Raw genomic sequence first — 22,628 nt, forward strand, 5'->3', positions numbered from 1 at the left:
ATAACATTCTTCACCTTGTAAAGTAGTACATCAAATGAAGCAATGGATATGCAATGATAGTTGAAGAAACTTTTCTCACACAATTACTTGTACTCTACAACAGAAAAACATAAAAAACGATTGTCTCACATCTTAATGTATTATATTAACAACGTTACCACCAAAGATTCAAAATCTTTAAATATTATTCCTGGATCAAAAATTAAGTGAAGAAGCAGTGTGTGATATCATAACCTCAAACTTTGGACAACATTTACTTTTTATCAAAATTTTTGGAGAGAAATAGTACATGCTCAGCCTATTTTTTCCTTCAATGTCATAATTATATTATGATTGTAGTATTTTGCACAATAAAAAAATGATAAGATGTCAAGTTTAAACCATATTATTCGAATATCAGGACCTCCTGTCTTGTCTTGGTGGCTTAAACTTTTCTGGGGGTTAAACTCAATACAGAGTTTAAACTGATACTATAACTGTTGAAATCAACTAACAGTGAAATCTGTTGTGTTCTATTGACTGTTGTGTTGAAATATGAAGGATGGTAGTTTTTTTATTGTAAATCTTCAACTGTCAGGTTGTTATAATGCAGTTCACGGTGCTCATTCCCCACACTCAGACTTGTTGTCTTTGTGGGGAATATTCACTATTTATATAATGTTTCTGCTGCTGCTATATTACTTTTTTTGTGAATAAAGATCATTTGAATTTGAATTTTAGTATTATATTAGATTAAACTTTGACGGCGGGAGCATTGCTGCAGTTTCATAATTATGACGAAAAAGAAAAGTAAAGTATATAGTAAGTAACTGTTGTTTAGTTGACTCCATAAAATATCCAGATTTGGTTTATCAGTTTAACTTATACTGTGCAAATGGGACTTATTATGGGAGAAACATCATCAGTTACTATTAAAACCTACATCTTCAACTTTATTATGCTTTATCGTTAAACGCGATGGCATCGAGTTTTATATACACTAAAGAGCGCCTAACAATATTTCGAAGTAAAATTCTCTGCCTCTCTCATGTAAGCCAGCGCCTTACTATGCTTTTTCAGTTGAAGTATGCTTTCGATTTGATATTGATAATAAAGTATCAGTGAGATGGCGGTGAGAAATCGCTAGCGCTTTTGCAGGCAAGCGGGAGAGGTGGAGGGCGGTGGCAAAAGGCTAGAGCAAGTTGTGCCAACCACACAGACGCGGCAGAGTGCCGCTCGCTCGGCCGCTTGGTTGGCATGAATGCTACAGTTCCGCCTATGCACACAGTTGTTCACCAGCCGCTATCGACTGATACAGGCGGTTTTTAGTACGCGTTTACGTCGCCGTCAACGTTTCATTTATTTACTGCGGTAAATTTAGTCCTCTAGATGAATTTACTCTTCGAAATTCGGTGTCTCATTGTTTGATCATTGATCATAATAATTTATTGTAGTTATTACGTATGTAGGAGGTTTCTAGTAGGTACGCGATTATTTTACGTCGCCGTCAACGTTTCATTTATTTACTGCGGTAAATTTAGTCTTCTAGATAAATTTACTCTTCGAAATTCGGTGTCTCATTGATCATAATAATTGTAATTATTAGCCTACGTATGTAGGAGGTTTCTAGTAGGTACGCGATTATTTTACGTCGCCGTCAACGTTTCATTTATTTACTGCGGTAAATTTAGTCTTCTAGATAAATCTTCTCTTCGAAATTCAGTGTATGATTCTTTGAACATTTATCATAATTGTAATTTCGAATCAATTACAATGGAATTCAACGTTGAAAGATTGATAAAAGTAGTGAAAGAGCGGCCGGCGATCTGGGACACCACGCATAATAAATGGTACACTAAGAATAGTAAACTTAAAGCCTGGAAGGAAATAGTTGAAATTATCGACAGAGAAGACAATGATGCGAACATACCTACATCAAAGCTTGGTAAGTTTTGTTTTATTTTCATTTATAAAACAAGATAAATGTTGTTTTGTAAATTCATTATTTTACTGAGCAGTTTCGATGAACACATGAACACATGTTGACATTAAGGTGCGTATAGATTTACACGCCGCGAACATGAGCAATTCACTTTTAATCAGCTGATGCCAAGCTTTTTATATCTGTATCTTACCGTTTCTGTATAAATACAGATACAATCAGCTGATTAAAAGTGAATTGCTCATGTTCGCGGCGCGTATATCTGCACGCACCTTTAAACTTTAGACAGACACAAAACTTTTCACCAATGTAAACAAAACGGTGTCAAATGCAAACAGCGACAAATTCGCACAATGACAAATGCACACAATGGCAAATGCGCACAATGTCATATGCGGACAGTGACAAATCAGCATAATGTCAAATGCGCACAATGTCAAATGCGAAGTGATAAATGCACACAACTTTTACCAAAGGGTTAAGGCCGAACCTTCTGTATACTCTATATCAAAATCATATCAAATCAACATTTATTCTTGAAAAAAAAGTTCACAATACAGTACTTACTACATACAAAGTGGTTCAATAACCAACATATGTTTAATAACATGTAGGAAGGAGGTCCTTGTTAATATTAATGTAAGGGTTTTACAACCTTTACCTGGAGCTACAAAACAGGTTTTAGATCGACTGAAATCGAATCAAATTTATTCACCAATTAACAACATTAATTTTTGCTTATTAGACCACTTAAAAATTACAGTTGCCACTTTTTCTCACTCTTATAATGATCTTAACAATTATAATGAAAAAGATTATCCAATTAAAAAAACCGAACAGCCTTGAATAAACTACATATATGAAGATAACTTTAATATAATTTTCCCAGTTATGTGGTCTGTGGTGAATAGGAAAATAAAAAGATAGGCAATACAAATAGACTTAGCATCGTCTGTGTGTTACCTGCTTACCTGCACCACAAAATTGTGTAGGTAACGTTCTATTTACTAGAAATTGCTTTGAACTTTGAACTCTTCTTTATTTACCTATGAAAATAATTGAATAATAGCCCACTTCAGAAATTTAGTTCCTATGTACATGAATTTTTTTTATTTTTCGGAAAATTTCGGGGGGTTCCAACACCTGTAACCCCCCTCCCCCCACTGGGTACGGCCTTGGGAGATAGTTTGCTGTTTCTGCCTTGAGCATTCATAATATAGTTTAGAGAAAGTGTTTTTTTATATAGACACTATAAAGAATCGTCACAACGTGAAAATATTTATGAATAATTTTAAACTTCATTAACTTTAGCCTAAGGCTTACAAAACAGAAATGAATCGAATCTTTGAAAGTCCACCATCTTTTCTCATCTAATCTAAAAAATTAACAGTTTTATGCTTATTTTGATTCCCTTCCACTTCTCTATCAAGATAATAATATATACATTACATTATTCATATATAATCATCACCAGGATGATTAAGGACCATAATATCTACGTATTATTGATTTTGAGTGCCTTATTAAGCTACTTGATATGATTTATGGAGGCTCACTGGATCGATGTAGATCGTAGGTAGTCGAGTGGATCAGATGCTGGCTTTATGATTCAGAGGCCCGGGTTCAAATCCCGGCCTGGGCAAGATATTTATCTCGGGCCACTCCCGTGTTTCGGATGGACACGTTAAACCGTCGGTCCCGGCGCCCTAAAAAGCAGTCGTTAGGTCATGTCAGAGGCCCTGAAATTGATCAGCTGCGACCTGAAAACTCTGACACCAGACCTGAGCCAGCCAGGTCACTCGATATTATTATTATTACTGGATAATTATGTATTTGGTGAGTACAGATGTGAGAGATTTGATTCTTAGATAAAATGATGAAAAAAAGATTGGAATTATATCAACAAAGGCCAAAGGTGTATTGGAAATTTGAATTTGCTTCATTTATACCAGTGTGTGTCACGTTGAAGATTTTTCTTATGTAACTTTGTTTCAGTTCAAACACTGTCTAACTTGTAAATATTTGAAAAAAAAATACTTACACTCAAGACTCCAAGAAAAGTAAGTGTTTTTTTTCAAATATTTACAAGTAACACACTGTCTGAACTACAACAAAGTTATTATATAGTGTTTCGTCATGGAAAGCAACATCAATTTTCTTATGTATTTTATAAGTTCAATACACTTTTTCATTTGGGACATGGGCGGTCTGTCTGGCCAGGTCGGCTGGTCGGGGATCCCCGATGGCCCCGAGGCCAAGGGGCTCCCGAAGGCGGCCCCCAAAATGTAAGGCCTGCCTTTGCAAATTCACTTTGACTTTATATGTTTTTTCATAGTAACAAAGTAACAAAGGGATATTCAATTCTGAGCAACCAAAGCAAAGGCTCTTGTGCGCGCATAACCACGAAAAGTTTACTGAAATCTCATTACCAAACTATACAGTACATTATCATGGTGTCTACCCCAGGCCCCTTCTGCAACGAGCCTTGTGCGCCTCACAGCGGTAAAGGACCAACTGATTCCAAACTCCAACCAGTTCTTTGTAATCAAACAGTCATTGACATCAATGTGAATTTGATAATTACGTTCAATTGATTTGAATTTTTCTCTTTTTTTGGCTATATTTAGAATTTTCATGTTTTATTCCAAACAAGTTTAATAATTTTAATTGTACTAATAGATCTGATTGACTACATCAAAATTTTTGTTTTTTATTATCAAACCTAGTTCAATTTTAGTTACTCACAATTGCAATTTTAAAATTGGAAGGGGTACTCCATACCCCCCAGACACCCCGGTGGGGGGGCCCTCAATCAGTCATAGCCGAGGGCCCCCAGCTGAGCCTGAGTACAATACAACCCTGGTTTGAGATCACTTTTACTATGTACATAGACATTGAAAGTCAAAGTACAATTTTATAATCATTTCTACTCAACATGTTTTGAACTCTTTAGAGAAAAATTCTTCAAGTTGTGTCACATTATAATAATTTCACACTTGAACATTAAAATGAAAATAGAGTTCGAAAAATATTGGAATTGCAGTTTGATTTTTTATTTTAAAGTTCGATACAGTATTTTCAGAAAGATACCACAATACAACTTCATCATGGATCATATTTATTTATTTATTTATTTATTAGAACAGTCACAAACACGATATTTGGAAAGAGAAACAGGCAATTGCCCAAAACTTCTTCAATTCCTTGATTTTGGCACATGAATAGTCCAAAGTGAGGTTAAGTTTAAAATTTCTGTTTTCACCAAAGATTAACACTCAGAGAATACGTATTCGAGATATGACTTATACCACTTATGAGATATGATATCATACCACTTGAAACTACTTATTTTCATACTACTCAGGCTATACTATTTACGCGCCAATTGAGAAATTTTATTGTTTTCAAAGATTATCCATCATTTTAAAACTTACAATTGATATTATATTTTAATCTATTATCGTATTTTCATGGATTTTTCAAAGCTGATTTCAAGTTATAATAACTAATTTGAATTATTAATGTTGGCTGTAGTGCAGTACTTGGTGACTTTTCAAGGTATTTGCAGTATAATTTATATTTGGACTGTAAATTTTTACTTTTATTGAAGTGTTTACATGAACTCATTTTGACTATATTTATCAAAATTAGGGAGAGAAACAGTTTTGGGTTTATCCTGTTGATTCTCTCCCAATCATTAATCTGATATTGTGATTATGGAAATGCATAAATAAAGTCTGTAGATGGTACATAAAATTGGGGATGATTTTTCCACAGGCCCACTCATTCAGAAAAGATGGAAGAATCTAAGAGACGCTCACGTGAAGCAAATGAAGAAAATACAGGAGAACCCAGATAGTGGCTTAGGAAAGAATTACCGATTAATGGACCGGCTCAGTTTTCTCAACAGAGTTATTACAACTGGAGGCAGAAATTTAAATATGACGACAGATACCGAAGCAGATATATGGGAGGATACTGAAGAAAATGAAGAACAAGAACATTTACCAACATTTACCAGGGTGAGTATGCTCATTTCAATTCGCTTGGGTGATTCACTACCAGAAAGTAAACTAGAGTAATACCATGGTATTCACTACGGTATGCCATTACTTGAAAATGGCAACAATGTCCGAAACATGTTGTGATTAAATAATTCAAAAAGGGTACTGAGATTTTTATTTTTCTTTCTATTCACCACGGTATTTAGATGAAATACTTCTTCTATATACCGTGGTATTCACCAAGTATGTTAATCCAGTAAATTCGACCTTTCTTCTTTTTGGGGATCTCCCTGTTCTCCTTTGTATCAAGCAATCCAACTTGATTAGGGTTTGAAAAATCATCTATAGAAGTCGTGTTACACTAGAGAAACACCAATATATGGAGAACCTTTTTAATTCAGTTTTGAGCTGACCAAGGTATACTATAGAACTCAGACGACAGTTGCGTTTAGAATCCACTTTTTCCATCCATCTTTTCAATCCATCTTTTCAATCCATCTTTTCAATCCATCTTGCTTGTACACCTCTAAACTAAATTTTCTGTAGAGGTAGATTACCAGTGTCCCATTTTAAATATAATCTAGGGTGCATTACTCTGCAATTCACACATGAAAATTAAACTAAAACAGCACAAGATAGACAATACTAGTAGTACTACCACCTCGATTTAGAACATCCCGTTTTAGTACATTTTTTCTGCTGTTCCTTGTAAGGTCCAAAGTTATTTATTTATTTATGATACAAATCACACTGATGTGACATTGGTAGGTATAATAATACTGGTAATAACATAATCAATTATAGCACATAAGTATACCGTACAGTGTACAGTATACCACGATTAAGTACAGAGCAGTGCTTTTTTGTGAGCAGTCCCTTGAGAATTGAATTTTTTTGAGAGAATTTGAGCCTTGAATTGATGAGTACTATATCGAGGTTCCATCATAGTTATAAAATCAATATTTACAGTTAATGAAAATGTAAGCTTGCTGTCTGAAGAAACAAACTTCTCAATGCTTCAAATGAGTCTTTCCTTATTCTGACAACATAAGTTTTTGTCTTTCCTTATTCTGATAACATAAGTCTTTGTCTTTCCTTATTCTGGCAACATAAGTCTCTGTCTTTCCTTATTCTGACAACATAAGATTTTGTCTTTCCTTATTCTGGCAACATAAGTCTCTGTCTTTCCTTATTCTGACAACATAAGATTTTGTCTTTCCTTATTCTGACAACATAAGTCTTTGTCTTTCCTTATTCTGACAAAATAAGTCTTTGTCTTTCCTTATTCTGACAACATAAGTTTTTGTCTTTCCTTATTCTGACAACATAAGTCTCTGTCTTTCCTTATTCTGACAACATAACTCTTTGTCTTTCCTTATTCTGACAACATAGACTAAGTCCTTGTCTTTCCTTATTCTGACAACATAAGTCTTTGTCTTCCCGAATATAGTAGCTCCCTAAAAATGTTTTCTTTTGCAGTCACGAGCTAGAGTAAAAATGTATGAAAGTGATGATAATGACGTCATAGTTGGTCCAGAAGAGGTTGACCTGGACAAGCTTGTTGATACTGAGGAGACCCTGGATATTATGCACACTACTGACCCTCTCGAGACTTCTATGGACAACAGTGTGGAGTCCCCACTGAACAAAAAGAGAACAATTCAGTGCGAGAGCGAGAAACGTGCCTTGAACGACGAATTCCAGATAGAACGTGAAGAGTGTCAAGTGTTTGGTGAACTGGTCGCGGTCAAATTGCGTAAACTAGATTCGCGCACCAGGGCATACGTTCAGCATCTAATCAACAATACCTTTTTCAAAGCCGAAATGGGAATGTTGAAGAACGTCAACTCAAATTAATCCCAGTTGAATCAACTCAGTTTGAATTCAATGTTCTCTTCTATAGATAGTTCCAGGGAAAGATACAACTATTATATTTTTTAAAATACTGAGTGAAAAAAGAGAGTAATTGAATAGAAGATAAACATTGAGAGAGATACATGTAGCCTTAGTTATCTTTATAGATTTTCAGAGTCAGAATAAACCAAATAAACATGGAAGAATCCTCTAAACTTCATTGGACAAAAGTTGTATCTTGAGTTGAGGTTCAAGATCAATTTTTCTATTGTTTAGAGCAGTTGATTGCAATCTATCTAGATATTAACAGATCTCGTTTTCTATCGCTTACTTAAATTATATTTGTTGTATATAAAACCGATGTAACTTATCTCAAGGGACCAAGATAAAAATTCGTTGTAATGGAGTATAGTCTCCTTTCAGTATAATTCTACAGTAGTTAATATTGTACGTTATGTACGCGTGCGAATGGGTTAGGTTTGTTAGGTAGAGTACATAAAATACATTGAAACGTTTCATCTTGTATAAACTGTAGCTTCATCCGTTGTATATATTTTTCTTGAATATTTTACAGTATTACATAAAAAACTTACCCTTACTTATCTTTTCCATAAGAAAAATGTGATGAGAGTAGAGCTTATTGAAAGATTATTTACTAAGGACTGAGTACGAACCATTACGATATAATTGAGTTGTTTTTGACGCAACTATGTTAATATTAGAATCACTTTACTGGTGATATTGGAATAAAATACATTTTTATACTATACATGTACAATTTCTACTTGTGTGTAGATTACAATACTAATCCATGTATATGTTATATATGAATATACTTTATATATGTACTTAAGTGCTTCCCTTTGTTATTGTTTATTGCATCAATACAATAAATTATTTTCTCCCCAAGTTATTGTTGAAGTTTTTATTCCGTTCAAGAATTTTATTGGCCATAAAACAACATTACAAAAATGTAAGCAATAGGCTTCGTCAATTATAAGTAAAATATCATAAGTTGGACTATAAAAACGAACAAATTTACAAATAAACATTGGAATATTGTAGTAAAATATCACAAGTTGGACTATAGAAACGAACAAATTTACACATTTATACATTGAAATATTCCAGGTATTCATTAACAGAATAGAAAGCTTCAGACTTGAGCCATTTATAAACAGCAATATAAAACGTTTTCAATGGTAACTGCTTAACATTATCTGGTAGTAAATTAAACATGCGAATTTGTAGGTACCTACTTATGAGTTTTTAGAGTTTTAGTCAATCTAACTGTAGGTCTAGTTATAACATCCCTATGTCTAGTGTAATGTGAATGTATAGAAATATTTTTATGAAAATGAGACAGATTTTTCTTTACAGAGATTAAATTATAATATATATACAGACAAGGCAAGGTCATAATTTTGTGTTCAACAAAAATTCCTCTACAAGATTCATTGTATTTCATACCAAATATAACTCTAAGTGCTTTCTTTTGCCATTTAAATGTTTTTTTTTTTTTTTTTGAAGAAGATGAGTTGCCCCACAGTTTTACTCCATAAATCAAGTGTGAATGGAAGACACCAAAGTATATCTTTTCAATTACATCAAGGTTTACATAATATTTCAGTCTTTGTAAGAGAAATGATTGCGTCATATAACTTAATATTTTTCCAAATCACAATAATTGAATTCTATCAGGCATGCAGATAATTCTCCAATCTACAAGGAGTATAAGAATTTAATTGAGTAGAACACTTTAGAAATGGATTATTTATTCAGTCTTTTTGAGAGTTCTGAAATGATTTTTTATTACTCTTCTCTTGATAGAAATAAAAAGTACCACTTCAACATTTCAACATTGTTTTGATATCGATGAATTATCATTCAAGCTTCTAGTAGCTTAAAAAAGTACAGTATTATATTCAAGAGCTACTTTAGGATGATGAAACATCCACTTACTAATGCACCATTCAGAAAACAGACACTTGACTTCATCTTTGGACTTTGGAGATATCAACAATAATTTTCAGAACTTGAATAACATGCAACAAATTGGCTAGCGAGTAGCTGTTTCCTGTTTATCAACATCTCTCTGTACTCATACAATAGATAAAAAACGTACCCTTTTACTTACCTTTTCCATAAGAAAAATGTGATAAGAGTAGAGCTCATTGGGAGATTATTTACTAAGGTCTGACTACGAACTACGATAGAATAGAGTTGATTTTGAGGCAACTATGTTAATATTAGATTAGAATATCTTTAAAAGTGATAATGGTTCATCGAAAACATCCATTGAAATTACTGTCAACTGAGTAATAGTTTTCTATGGAATGAATCTGTAACCCATTCTATTTGAATTAGATCGCAGCTTCATACGAAAAAAAATTATTGTTTTTTTCTGAATTTGTTAACTTTCTCAGTTAATCTCACATCTACTGATTGCTAAACTATAAGGATGGTTGTGATTGCTTTCATGACTACCTGCTTTATTTATCCTATTGGAATTTTGTATTCCAAAAAATAAAAATTTTTGAAAAGAGCTTCGTTATTTTACATCGTCAATTTTTAAACTCTGATCTTCATAGAATCCATAGATAATACAGTAACAATAATTAACGGTATAATAATATTCCAATATAAATCTGGGTACTCTTTTTAAATTATTTCGTCACGACATGTTTCGGCTGAAACAAGCTTGATTTTCAAGTGATTGGAAAATAGATAAATTAAATGTCATTGCATAAATACTATTCAATTAATATTTTATATTTCATTTGAGTATTTATTTAATGTCATTTTTTTATTTATTTTCCAATCACTCGAAAATGGCATTAGTAGCCGAAACATGTCGTGACGAAATAATTTAAAAGGGTACTCAGATTTATATAATTTTTTATTCAAAAGTAGCTCTAAAGAGAAAGAAAATAATATTTTAATGTATACTGTGTTATGTAATTATTATATTTTCCTCTTTTCGCATTAAAATAAACGAGACATTTTAGAGGGAGGCCTAAAAAATATATTCAGTTAGCTTTCCTGTTGAAAAAATTCATTAACTGTGCTTTCAGTGCAACAGCAAGTCATGATTTCGATTCCCTACCCTTAGTTGCTTTACTTTAAATACAACTGAACAAGACAAAGTCCTTCAAACCTTTTGACTATGGGCCACCCTCCCCTTTCAAAACAGTGATGATCTCCTCCCTTGAGGGAGAAAATGAGTGGCCCAAGTGGTATAATTTCTTGCTTAATAAAATATAATTGATTTTTTTTAAATGAGAATGAACAATTAATATTACATCAACTAACTTGTATCAGCTACCGTCTATAGAAGGCATTGACAAGGCTGAGGATCGGTAATCTTTGCCGATTTTCCTCCTATCTTTCTCCACTGCTATTATAACGTTATAACGTGGACCTCAATGCAATACCAGGGATGACAGAAATAATAAATATTTACTTACTTAATGGTAATACATTCTTGTGGTTTTTTGTGTAGTTGAGAAGTTGATATTGTGGTAATTATTCATATTGAATGAAAAAGACTAAGAAATTGTCAAAAACCACAGATTCATTGATACTTAGAAAGACCGGTTTCGGTTATTACACCATTGTCAATCTCTGATAAACAATGATTGATTGATTCAGTACTTTATTTAAGTAGATTACAATATATACTGGCTTATACACTTATATACAATAGCTTACAATACAACAAAATTATAGATGAATTTACATAATATAGACTAAGAAAATAATTATTGAACAGTATATGATATGAAAAAGCAATTTGTAATATAATAACTATAGATAATAATCATATTGTTATGCATCTACATAAATTGGCGGAGCTTTGGACATATCAATGTCCATTCTTCGGAAAGAATATTGAAAATATATTGATAAATGATCAGAGAGTGTCAGGAGTTTATCAGAGATTGACAATGGTGTAATAACCGAAACAGGTCTTTCTAAGTATTAATAAATCTGTATTTTTTGACAATTTCTTAGTCTTTTTCATTCAACGTTCTTTGTGGTGATGCAACAATAGCAACCGTTATGTATTCAGTTTCATTTTAAACCATTCACGTTGAGTTCTAGTTGATTAAAGCCTAAATTTCTGAAAAGGTCTCTATTTCTATTACAGTTCAATCAACTAGAACTGAACATGAATGGTTAAAAATGAGGAATCTACAAACTGAATACGTAAAGGTTGCATCACCACATTCTTCCCCGTTTCAGTTGATTAAAGCCTACATTTCTGAAAAGGTCTCTATTTCTATTACAATTTAATCAACTAGAACCGAACATGAATGGTTAAAAATGAGGAATCTACAAACTGAATACGTTAACGGTTGCATAACCATATTCTTCCCCGTTTTAGTTGATTAAAGCCTACATTTCTGAAAAGGTCTCTATTTCTATTACAATTATATGTAAATCACACTATTTTATTGTACAGGAGGAATTTCAAGTCATTCAGATCTGGTAGTTTGGATCGAATACAATCATAATAAAAGTATAATTTTTCCATAAAAATGATTCTTTAGACATTCACTAATTGAAAGACAATAGTAAAAATGATTACACATGGAAATCAATGTAATTAACAACTTTCACAGCATTGCAAGATAGAAGTAATAAAGTGTGTCTACAGTATATCATGACTATCATGAAGTGAACAATACAATAATAAATAAAAACAATTATATAGAAAACAATAATCCATATCGCTCTGCTTGTTGCAACCAAGGATAGTAAATTTATATACTATTCTTGTGTTGCAACATCCTTTCTCCAATATTTCAGACTATTGTATTCTCTATTTACAGTAAAACTTTTATCACTGTGTAATTCTACGGCCTTCATCTTCATAGCTTTTTACTCTCGATTAAAAATTATGTGGCCATAAAAACTGAACGGCTAATTTATTGTAATTTACAGTTTAATACGACAGAAGTTTAAAATACAGTTTAAAGCACAGTGTCGTTTCTTTTTATTATTGAAGTTTATCACTGAACTATCTTGAAAATTATTTGAATTCACAGTTCACTGTAACCTTTTATTATCATTATTGGGACAGCGGCAGTATTCAAAGTATGTAATCTATAAATAGTAGGTTTACGGAGTTGGGATTCAATTCGTAGTAGCAAGAGAGGCCCGACAATCGCTTAGTCATTGATAGAGGTCAATCTGAAATTACTTATTATTACAGTACGGTGTGATAAAGAGCCATAGCCAATTGGTTTTCTGTGTTCGTCACACTGCTGGTTAGAGTGATACAGTAGGATGTGTAAACGCTCCATATAAGTTTCAATATACCTCTCCTAAGCAGCTTTTATTTTCTTGTCCAATAAATCTTTCTATTTAGTTGCCGGCGCTGAACAGAAAACAGTACAACCTTCATAGAATGTATGGACTATGAACTAACATGTAAAATATACATGTGTCAGTGCCATCTACTTTTAGAATTTATATATGATTTTTTCACAGCTATAGAAAATAAACTTATGAGTTTGTAGATGATACATAAATACCTGAGGTAATGCTATTATTTTCGTGGGCGCGACAGTCGAGACCGACGACAGTCGAGGCCTGCGACAGTGGAGGACTGTTTTCCAGTCATCTACGGTCGTAGGCCTCGACTGTCGGGAGTGTACGAAAATAATTGAAGAGTCCTCTACTGTCGCCTAACGCAGGCGACATTTGAGGACTCTTTTTCAGAAGTCCTCTGCGGTCGCAGTTCTCAACTGTCGGGGCTGTTCTAAAATAATTGAAGGCCTCGAATGTCGCAGGTCTCTACCGTCGCTGGTCTCGACTGTCGCAGGACTCTTCTGTAGTTTGCCTCGTTTGACTCGACCCTTATTTTCTAGCTCCGCAAAGTTGCCAGATCGATTCAGTCCAATGAAACGACTATTTTCCACAGAATCTACAGACCATTGTATTCTATTATTCATTGAAAAAGTGTTCCCAACATAGAATAGATATTGAAAAATCAACATTTTCAAGACTTAAGGACTCAAGAAAGGAGTGGAATGGTGACACTGGAGGTACTCATTATAATTTTTTTTAATTACATCAACTTGAACAAACTCTGGTTAGGTACGGAAGTTTGAAGTGTGAACATCTACCATCAACTTTGATAAAAATATTATTTCAACATTATCAACATAAGATATATGCCATCTGAATATGTGAATTGTTATAATTTGTGGAACAAGTCGCAATAGAAAATAACATATTGAATAAAAATAATTATCAACTTTTAAATTTTGTTGCACAAATCGCAATGAAGTATAACATATTAAATAAATATAATAATGTTAATTTATATGGAGAAATAAGAAACAAAGAAAAAACTCCACCGTTATGTTAATTTTGTTCTATTCTATTCTTTCTTCAATTCAAACCGTCTTTCCAATATAATATTATGCAACTTATATTCGAATTAATAGAATATTAACTTTTATAGCTGATGATATTCTATGGAGAACCCTTTCAAGATTACAAATAAGAGAAGTGTACATCTTTCAAGCATGATAACACATTTTCAAGATTTCAAATAACAGAAGTGCACATTTTTTAACATGATAACACACTGACTGTATTCAACGAACATTTAACAATAAAAACCAATTAATTACAACTTAAATATCAAATCCTGTCCATGTGCGTGGCCTTTTCAAACGAACAGACTACTTGTCAGTTGCAATTTGTCTGAGTTCGTTTAGTTGCTGAAGCTGTTTGAAAAAGGCAATCATCCAATATGGACTGGTTTGGAGTGGTTGCTGTAGCCGACCCAGCCTTGATTCCTGTGGATATTGTGTGAGAATACACCGTCAAGGAATGCTGCCGGCTGCCGTGTCTGCAACTGGTTGCCTACCCTAACACCAGGTGCGTTCCAAAAGTAATGTCCTGCGTGATTTCTTCCCAAAAAAAAAGGAAAATTATATCATTTCAATTTTCAAATAGAGAAATAACGAATTGTACTACTGTATTTGCTTTGCAAATATATAGTGTTAGATCAAATGTGTTACATTAATATCGCATAAATGGTAGACAAACAAATGGATGACTTCTACTCATGAACTACATGACTCCTACTCATTTAGTGCAGCTTCTATTAACGTTTCAAAACACAGTACTATTTGGAGGTACTTAAAGAGGTCGATTCACACATATCGGACTAATATCTACTTCAAGTAGGTATAGTATTTTCATTTCATTTGATATTTATCATTACATTTCAAATCGCCGCTCTCACTTTATGAACTGTCACAGCGGACTGTCCAGGAGATAGTATTTCAAAGCCTTCTTGAAAAGATATTTTAATTTCATAGAATTTTTGTTTCTGAATATCTATTACTCTGAGAAAGGAAAATAAGCAAGCCAAAAGATTTTTATAGGAAGAAACCCAAGAATATGGGGAAGGAGAAGAAGAGGGAAGTGAAAAAGAAGATTAAAGGGATGAGAAACAGCAGAAGGGGGAAAGAAAACAATTACTGATCCACATGTGGTAATATTGAATGCTTCCATATGGTTCTATCACCGAGGGTTTCTACTGCAGAAATTATACACAAAATAAAACTCAAGAGAGGTCCGGTTGCACTATGGCCTGTTTAATTTTAATTGGGATTATTGAAAGCCACGAGAGCCAATCAAAGAAGACTAATTTTTGTAAAAGGATTCTCTGATTAATTCTCTTGGCATTTAATCATGTTGAAAATTAAACAGGCTTTTGTGAAACTGGAACAGAACATTTGATTTGATTCAACATTCAACTATAAACCAAATAACTCCGTGATCATTAATTTAATGTTGATGATGTATGAATGCAGATTGGGATCTTCTCTAAACGAAACTATTTGCAATTTCCTCAAGCCCTCAAAGAAAACTAGAGATAGAGATTAAGATTTCTACAATTAGATCCAAAATAAAGATAGAGAGAAAGATTCCTATTATTAAATCATAACTAAATATAGAGATGGAGAATCCTATTATTAGATCCAAAATAGAAAAATAATCAATTATGTGAGAGGATTGGTCGAATCAACACTTAGTTTCGATTAGAGAAGATCCCAATCTGCATTCATCTATCATCAACATCGAATTGATCAAGGTGTTATTTGGATTACAGTTAAGTGTTGATTCGTGTTGATTTGTGCTGATTGGTCGTTTGAAGGTAAAAGGTAATGGAGATAAAATAGACAAATATTCAATTCTATGAGAGAATGTTTTGTAAAGGTATAAAGGTGTTGGAGATAAAATAGAAAAATATATTCATTTCTATGAGAAGAAGTCGTTTAAAGGTAACTGTGTTGGAGACAAACTAGAAAAATATTCAATTCTACGGGAAAAGGTCGTTTAGAGGTAAAGTGTTGGAGTCAATCACTAAACGAGTCTCGTCGTTAGCAGGAAAAGCGTTGATTGGTTCAAGTCGAGTGCCGAAAGCAGATAAGGTGCCATTATAAATTCAAATAGTGTAATAGTTATACGGTTCAAGTGCTGGGTACACTCCCATCTGCAATTACCTTGCCGTACTCATAACTCTGTCTCACTCCTTCTCTCAACCCTCCCCCAACCCACTCACTATCAGTCAATCTTACCTAACCAACACTCAATTACACACCAACACAAGCACACTAACAATATTACACACCAACACAACCACACTAACAATCCTATTTCTCTCCTTTCCACAATCGTACTTGCTCAATCGATTTCTCTTCTCCTTGACTACCTAGCCTACTCTGTGACTGTAATCTGTGATTGTTAGATCAAATTATGAAGAGAAAAGAGAACATCAGATAGGAGACGGAATAGAGGTCTCTCAATTTAACTACTTTATTAAACACTCTTTTTACACTGTTCACTATCTATATTTCTCAGTTACTTATCTAAGATTTCTTCTATTTTCATTTCATCAAGTTGTTTCTAATTGATTTACATAATTTTTAGATTCCTCTAATCATAAGTGATTGTGATCATCTGTGACTGTGATTGTTGGATCAAATATGTGTAACCTTATCTAAATTTGGGAAAGGAATAGCACAAGGTTACATTTTTTCTCTCTCTATCATTTTGATGATGTACTTATTGTATGAATGAATGAATCAATCAATAAATGAGAGAGAAAAGAGAGCATCAGATAGGAGATGGAATAAAGGCCTCTAAAATTGACTACTTTATTCAAGCTTTTATACCACTGCTCACTATCTATCTATATTTCTCAGATCCTTATCTAAGATTCTATTTTTATTTAATCAAATCGTTTCTTATTAATCTGAGTAGTTCTACTGTAAACAGGAGATGTTTCCAATTTATTTGAATCGTTTTAAGTAAACATAAGATATTGATAAATAGAAATAGATTCATTAACCAGTTGACACAATTAAAAATAGTTTTTAAGCTACTGTACACATAAGGTGTTGATAAATAGAAATAAATTCATTGATCAGTTGATACACCAATATAAAGCTCTATGGTAAAGTATTTGTTGTCATTCCTGTATGTGGGCCTACATTCCATTTATCCGATCATTATCATTATTTATTTATTTGAAAAAAAAATAAGTGAGTTACAAAGATATACATTATAACAATTAGTTTTTTGTATGGTTATCTAGTGCAGCAGAACAGCTTAGAAATTGCCATAGTATGCTGCACACGTCAGGTCTGGGATTTATCCCAGTCGTAATTGATTTCACTATTTAATTCGGAACAAATGAAAAAAGTAATTTTATTATTGAATTTGAAAGATGTCAATCTTTATTACAGCTATAAATATGTCTCATTTTGATTTAGGAAATAATTCTGATAACTAAGAATTTCAAATGACCAATTTGTGTTATTACTAGAGCATTAAAATACACAAAGGTGCGTACAGATATACGCGCCGCGAACATGAGCAATTCACTTTTAATCAGCTGATTATAACTGTATTTTTACAGAAACGGTAAGATACAGATATAGAAAGCTTGGCATCAGCTGATTAAAAGTGAATTGCTCATGTTCGCGGCGCGTAAATCTGTACGCACCTTAACGCACTTCTCTTCACGCACACCATTACAACTCACTTCTCGTTTATATTAGGAACTGAATTACTGAACTTTTATTGTGAGTTATAACGTAACATGATGAAGTTTGAAGAGCAGTGAATTTCGTGGTTGAAATTCAACATAAAATATGCAGTTTGTTTGAATATAGAATAATCTTTTCAAATTATTTGAATCTGATAAAATTTTGTAATCATTCCTGGAATGCTGTTTCAACTGGGCTGTACATTCTCAATGCTCGATTATTCCTGGCTACCTTGAAATAAAAACGTTGATTATCCTCTCTATGATCTTGCACCAAAATATATTTCTTCTGCTATGTAGTTATTCTGTCAATATCTGCAGTAGCAGAAGTCCTTAATTCTATTTATGCAGCTTATAAATAGCTCGATAATTTTCATATTGCCATTGTGAACCTGTATACGTATTATGTCTAGAATCCAGTTTTTGTGTAGTTTGTTTATCAGAGATTGACAATGGTGTAATAACCGAAACCGGTCTTTCTAAGTATCAATAAATCAAATAAAGTTAGAAATGAAATAAAAATGCAATGAATTTAATAAAATAAAGCTCGATTTGAATTGACTAGCTTTCATTGAATATTCAAATTAATTTTACTGAAATATACTTTCTTGTTCTTGTTGTGACCTCAATACAATTCTCATCAACTAACAAAGATACCATCTAAATCAGACATTAATTACTGAATAACAACCAATTTCTATTTCAAAAATACGAAGATAATATCCCTCAGATAGCTAATAGCTAGAGGGATTTCAAAAAATATTTATAATCTGTTTCTACTGGAATTTTATTTCGAATAACAACATTGAAAAATAATGCTTGAGCTATCATTGGATATTGAAATTAATTATTACTGAAATATACTTTCTTGTTCTTTTTGTGATCTCACTACGATTCTCATCAACTAACAAAGATACTATAGTATAATCATAGAGAAACAATAGCGTAAGTAGATATCCCATGGTATAGGGCGTTTATGTCGCAACTTTAACTGTTATCTCAAGCCGATTATTGTTGATTTTTATTGTTTTGACCGGGTAAGAGTGTATGAACAGCACATATGAGAGACTACCAGCGTCATAAAGCTTCACGGGAAAGAACTACGTGGACTATCGGCTTGAGATAACAGTAAAAGTTGCGACATAAACGCCCTATACCATGGGATATCTATTTATGCTATTAATTCTCTATGGTATAATAAATTCAAACCATCTAAATCACACGTTAATAACAGAATAACATCCAATTCCTATTTCAAAAATCCGAAGATGATATCCCTCAAATAGCTAATAGCTGAAGGAGTTTCAAAAAATATTTATAATCTGTTTCTACTGGAATTTTATTTCGAATAAATAAATTGAAAAATAATGCTTTAGTGAAGTACGGTATTTACAGTTCGTGAGTGATATAATATATCACCATAGCCACCTCTAATAATGTATTAGAGGTAGCTATGATATCACATATATGAAGGTACAAGTAGTAGAAAGTTCAGTACCTACTGCATAGTTCATAATAACACATGTTCAGCTCATGAGAATTTAGTTTCAGACAGAATGATACATGAGAGCAAACCATCTGTGTGTGGCCGATGAGAGAAAGAGAGAGAGTGAGTGAGTGTGAGAGAGAGAGAAGGAGCGCGTTAGAAGTAGTGAGAGTGAGAGAGCGTGAGCGCGTTAGAAGTAGTGAGAGTGAGAGAGCGTGAGCGCGTTAGAAGTAGTGAGAGTGAGAGAGCGCGAGTGCTTTAGAAGTAGAAAGAAAGGGACAGATAATATACAAAGAGAAAGAGCGAGAGGGTGTGAGAGAGAGTGATGTTGAGGAAGAGTGGGAAGTGGTTAGTTCAGTGACAAGGAATCCTGACAGGAATGTCACTGGCAAGCTTTGAGATTCTATTCTTTGGTTTGAGCTAGAGCATTACATGGGCATGAGCATGATGCCCGACTATTTTATGAGACAACTTTTTCAAACGATTGCCTCGCCTTGAAACGATTACCATGCCGTGTTCACTTACCACACTCTCATGTTTTAAGTGATACGCTATCTAATGAGCAGCAATGTCACCCCTGGTATTCGACCAAATCTATGTTCTGCACCTCGGCACCCGTATTCCTATTATGGCTAGTAATTCATCTGGCAATAGTGAAATCGTGAAAGCAAGAGCGACATAATAGAAGCACTGAAAGTACCGTATTATAACTGCAGTATGTTGAGCTTATTTGGCACATACAGATACAGTAATCGGTTTCCGTTATCATAAATGAAAGTGCAGGTGGAAGAAATTAGTGATCTGAAATGGTTATGGAAAGTAGGTGAAGGAAAATTGAAAACACCGGAGATAAATAAATGAGAGAATAAGGAGGAACAGAATAGAATATAGAATAAATTTATTCATGTAAAATTACAATGGTCAAATAATTTTTATTGATTGGCATCATACCATGATACAAGTGATACACTGTAATACAGGAAAATAAAATGAAACTAGAAAATGGTAATAATGTGAAGTTAATACAAGTCCTGTCTTAACTTACACTTGAACTAGCTGTAAATAACTAATAGTGAGTAGGTTTTTGATTTTGTATTCAAATTTTTCAAATAAGTGCAATATTTTTAAAGTTTTTAATTTATTGTAATACATTCTGTGATTCATTTAGTTTAGAGTATAACATAACCTTCAAAATTCAAAATTTTCAATTAATTATTCCTGGACCGAAAATCAAGTGACGAAGCAGTGTGTGATTTACATAACCTTAACTTTTGGACAACATTAGCATTTATAAAAAAGTTTGGAGAGAAATAGCACAGCCTCAGCCTAGTTTTTCCTCCAATGTCATAATTGTATTATGATTATAGTGTTTTATACAATAAATGAATAAATAAAGTAATAAAATAAACTAAAAAAAGAGCTGAAGGAATAAGAGCTGAATGTGTAATAATATAGCCTTATTGAATAATGTAGTCCTTCATGAAAACTGTAGCATATATTTCAACTGGTTACTATACTTTACAGTATTTAACTTATTCAACTTAATTCAACAAGAAACAATAATTAGTAGGTGAAATATGTTCACGTTTACAGTGTTTTCAACTCGTTGGGCATGCTCACAGGTGGCATTTACAGCATTTGTTGTTTATAATATAATATAAATAAAGGTGTTTTAAAATATATATAGATAGCATTCATTATAGGTGGCTATGCTGAATGGCGATTCTATCATTCTAATGAAGTATAGCGTTGAATACTTATAAAATATTCTATCTTTAAATTGTGTTCTTAACAATGAAAATATACTCTTCAATGTTTCTTTCCATTTCTTTAACCTTTTTCTTTTAACTCGTTTCTCTAACCCTTACGAACTGCTTGTTAATAATCACTTTTCTGACAGGACTGCTACGTCGTAATATGAGTATTCAAAAGTGTAAATTACTTATTGTATAAGCTTACCAAGTATCGTAACTCAACTGATTCCGTGCGTACTCGATCCTTGGCTCCTTTCATGGTTAAAGGTGCGTGCAGATTTACGCGCCGCGAACATGAGCAATTCACTTTTAATCAGCTGATGCCAAGCTTTTTATATCTGTATCTTACCGTTTCTGTAAAAATACAGATATAATCAGCTGATTAAAAGTGAATTGCTCATGTTCGCGGCGCGTATATCTGTACGCACCTTTATGTTCACCCTAGAACACAGAGGCTGACAAAGGTACGTTCAAGCACTATTATGTGGGCAGAATAGAGGCGACTATCGTCGACTGGCGACCGCATACTCCATTCTTCACAGTACGCAATTAGGTGGCAGCGCACACACAGAAGCGACTCGAAACCGGAGACCAGGCGGCGGTTGCAAAACGCTTCAGAGGACGACGGTGCGGCTTACCGCCCAATTATTTGCTTATTTATTCACACACCAGCTCAACAACGGGCCTCTCGTCTCTCCCTGCCATAAGGTGAGTTTCGATCCCTGTAACCAACCCCACCAACAAGGGAAATTCACACTTTACCGGCTGCAGCAACTCTATACGACCACAGAAGTTTTGTGGCTCGCAACTCCCAACTACTAAACCCTATCCTCTCATGTTCGTAGAGTGGTTTCAGCATTTCTGCATCACCTATCCCATCCTGAAAGTCAAGCTACCCTTCCCTTGTTGCCCTAAACCACACTGTTCAACAGTCGACATATCCTCACTTCCTCTATTTCATAGATTCTAGTGAATTATTACAGTTGCGAGGGTGATATCATGGTAGTTATCCATCATAATAAAGAAAAGAATCTGCTTATTTACGTACGGGATAGGAAATTCACAAATGACGCATCATGACGTCTGAACCACTGTACTGATTAACTTGAAATTCTTCATATATAGATTCTCAATTCACGGAGGATGGTTATAGGCCTATTTTAAATCCGTCAAGTTTTCAGTTTGTCACGTTTTTAATTAGACCCGAGCACGGGTTACCCACTAGTACTGAATAGAAGGATTAGATCTTGTCCAACCGCACAGATTTATAAAAAAATAAGATACCGGCTTCGGTTGTTACACCATTATCAATCAATGGTTTAATGTCCAATCTGGTTAACCAGAGATTAATAATGCTGTAACAACCGAAACCGGTATCTCGTTTTTCAATAAATCTGTGGTTAAACAACATCTAGGCCTGGTTGCACAACATCCGGTTAAATTTTAACCGTGATTAATTTCACGAGAACCAATCAGAGAAAGCGTGGAATTAATCATGGTTAAAATTTAACCGGATGTTGTGCAACCA

At 33.5% G+C, this 22,628-nt stretch overlaps 1 protein-coding gene across 1 annotated transcript; it reads left to right on the plus strand.

Annotated features, from left to right (window-relative positions):
* The first annotated feature begins 1,267 nt into the window (after positions 1–1,267).
* On the plus strand, positions 1,268–8,698 carry LOC111057260. Its single transcript, XM_039421991.1, has 3 exons — positions 1,268–1,924; positions 5,699–5,943; positions 7,405–8,698. The coding sequence occupies exons 1-3, from the start codon at positions 1,753–1,755 to the stop codon at positions 7,780–7,782; spliced, it is 795 nt and encodes a 264-aa protein (XP_039277925.1). The 5' UTR covers positions 1,268–1,752; the 3' UTR covers positions 7,783–8,698.
* The last annotated feature ends 13,930 nt before the right edge of the window (positions 8,699–22,628 follow it).

This window comes from Nilaparvata lugens, chromosome 2, assembly GCF_014356525.2.
Source record: "Nilaparvata lugens isolate BPH chromosome 2, ASM1435652v1, whole genome shotgun sequence".
Classification (NCBI taxonomy): Eukaryota; Metazoa; Arthropoda; class Insecta; order Hemiptera; family Delphacidae; genus Nilaparvata; species Nilaparvata lugens.

What these genes read in the sequence shown, in the direction of transcription:
- LOC111057260 (XM_039421991.1), top strand. Translation starts at nt 1,753, where the DNA reads ATGGAATTCAACGTTGAAAGATTGATAAAAGTAGTGAAAGAGCGGCCG. An exon ending in CATACCTACATCAAAGCTTG is followed by an intron (nt 1,925 to 5,698) that starts GTAAGTTTTGTT and finishes ATTTTTCCACAG; the next exon opens with GCCCACTCATTCAGAAAAGA. An exon ending in ATTTACCAACATTTACCAGG is followed by an intron (nt 5,944 to 7,404) that starts GTGAGTATGCTC and finishes TTTCTTTTGCAG; the next exon opens with TCACGAGCTAGAGTAAAAAT.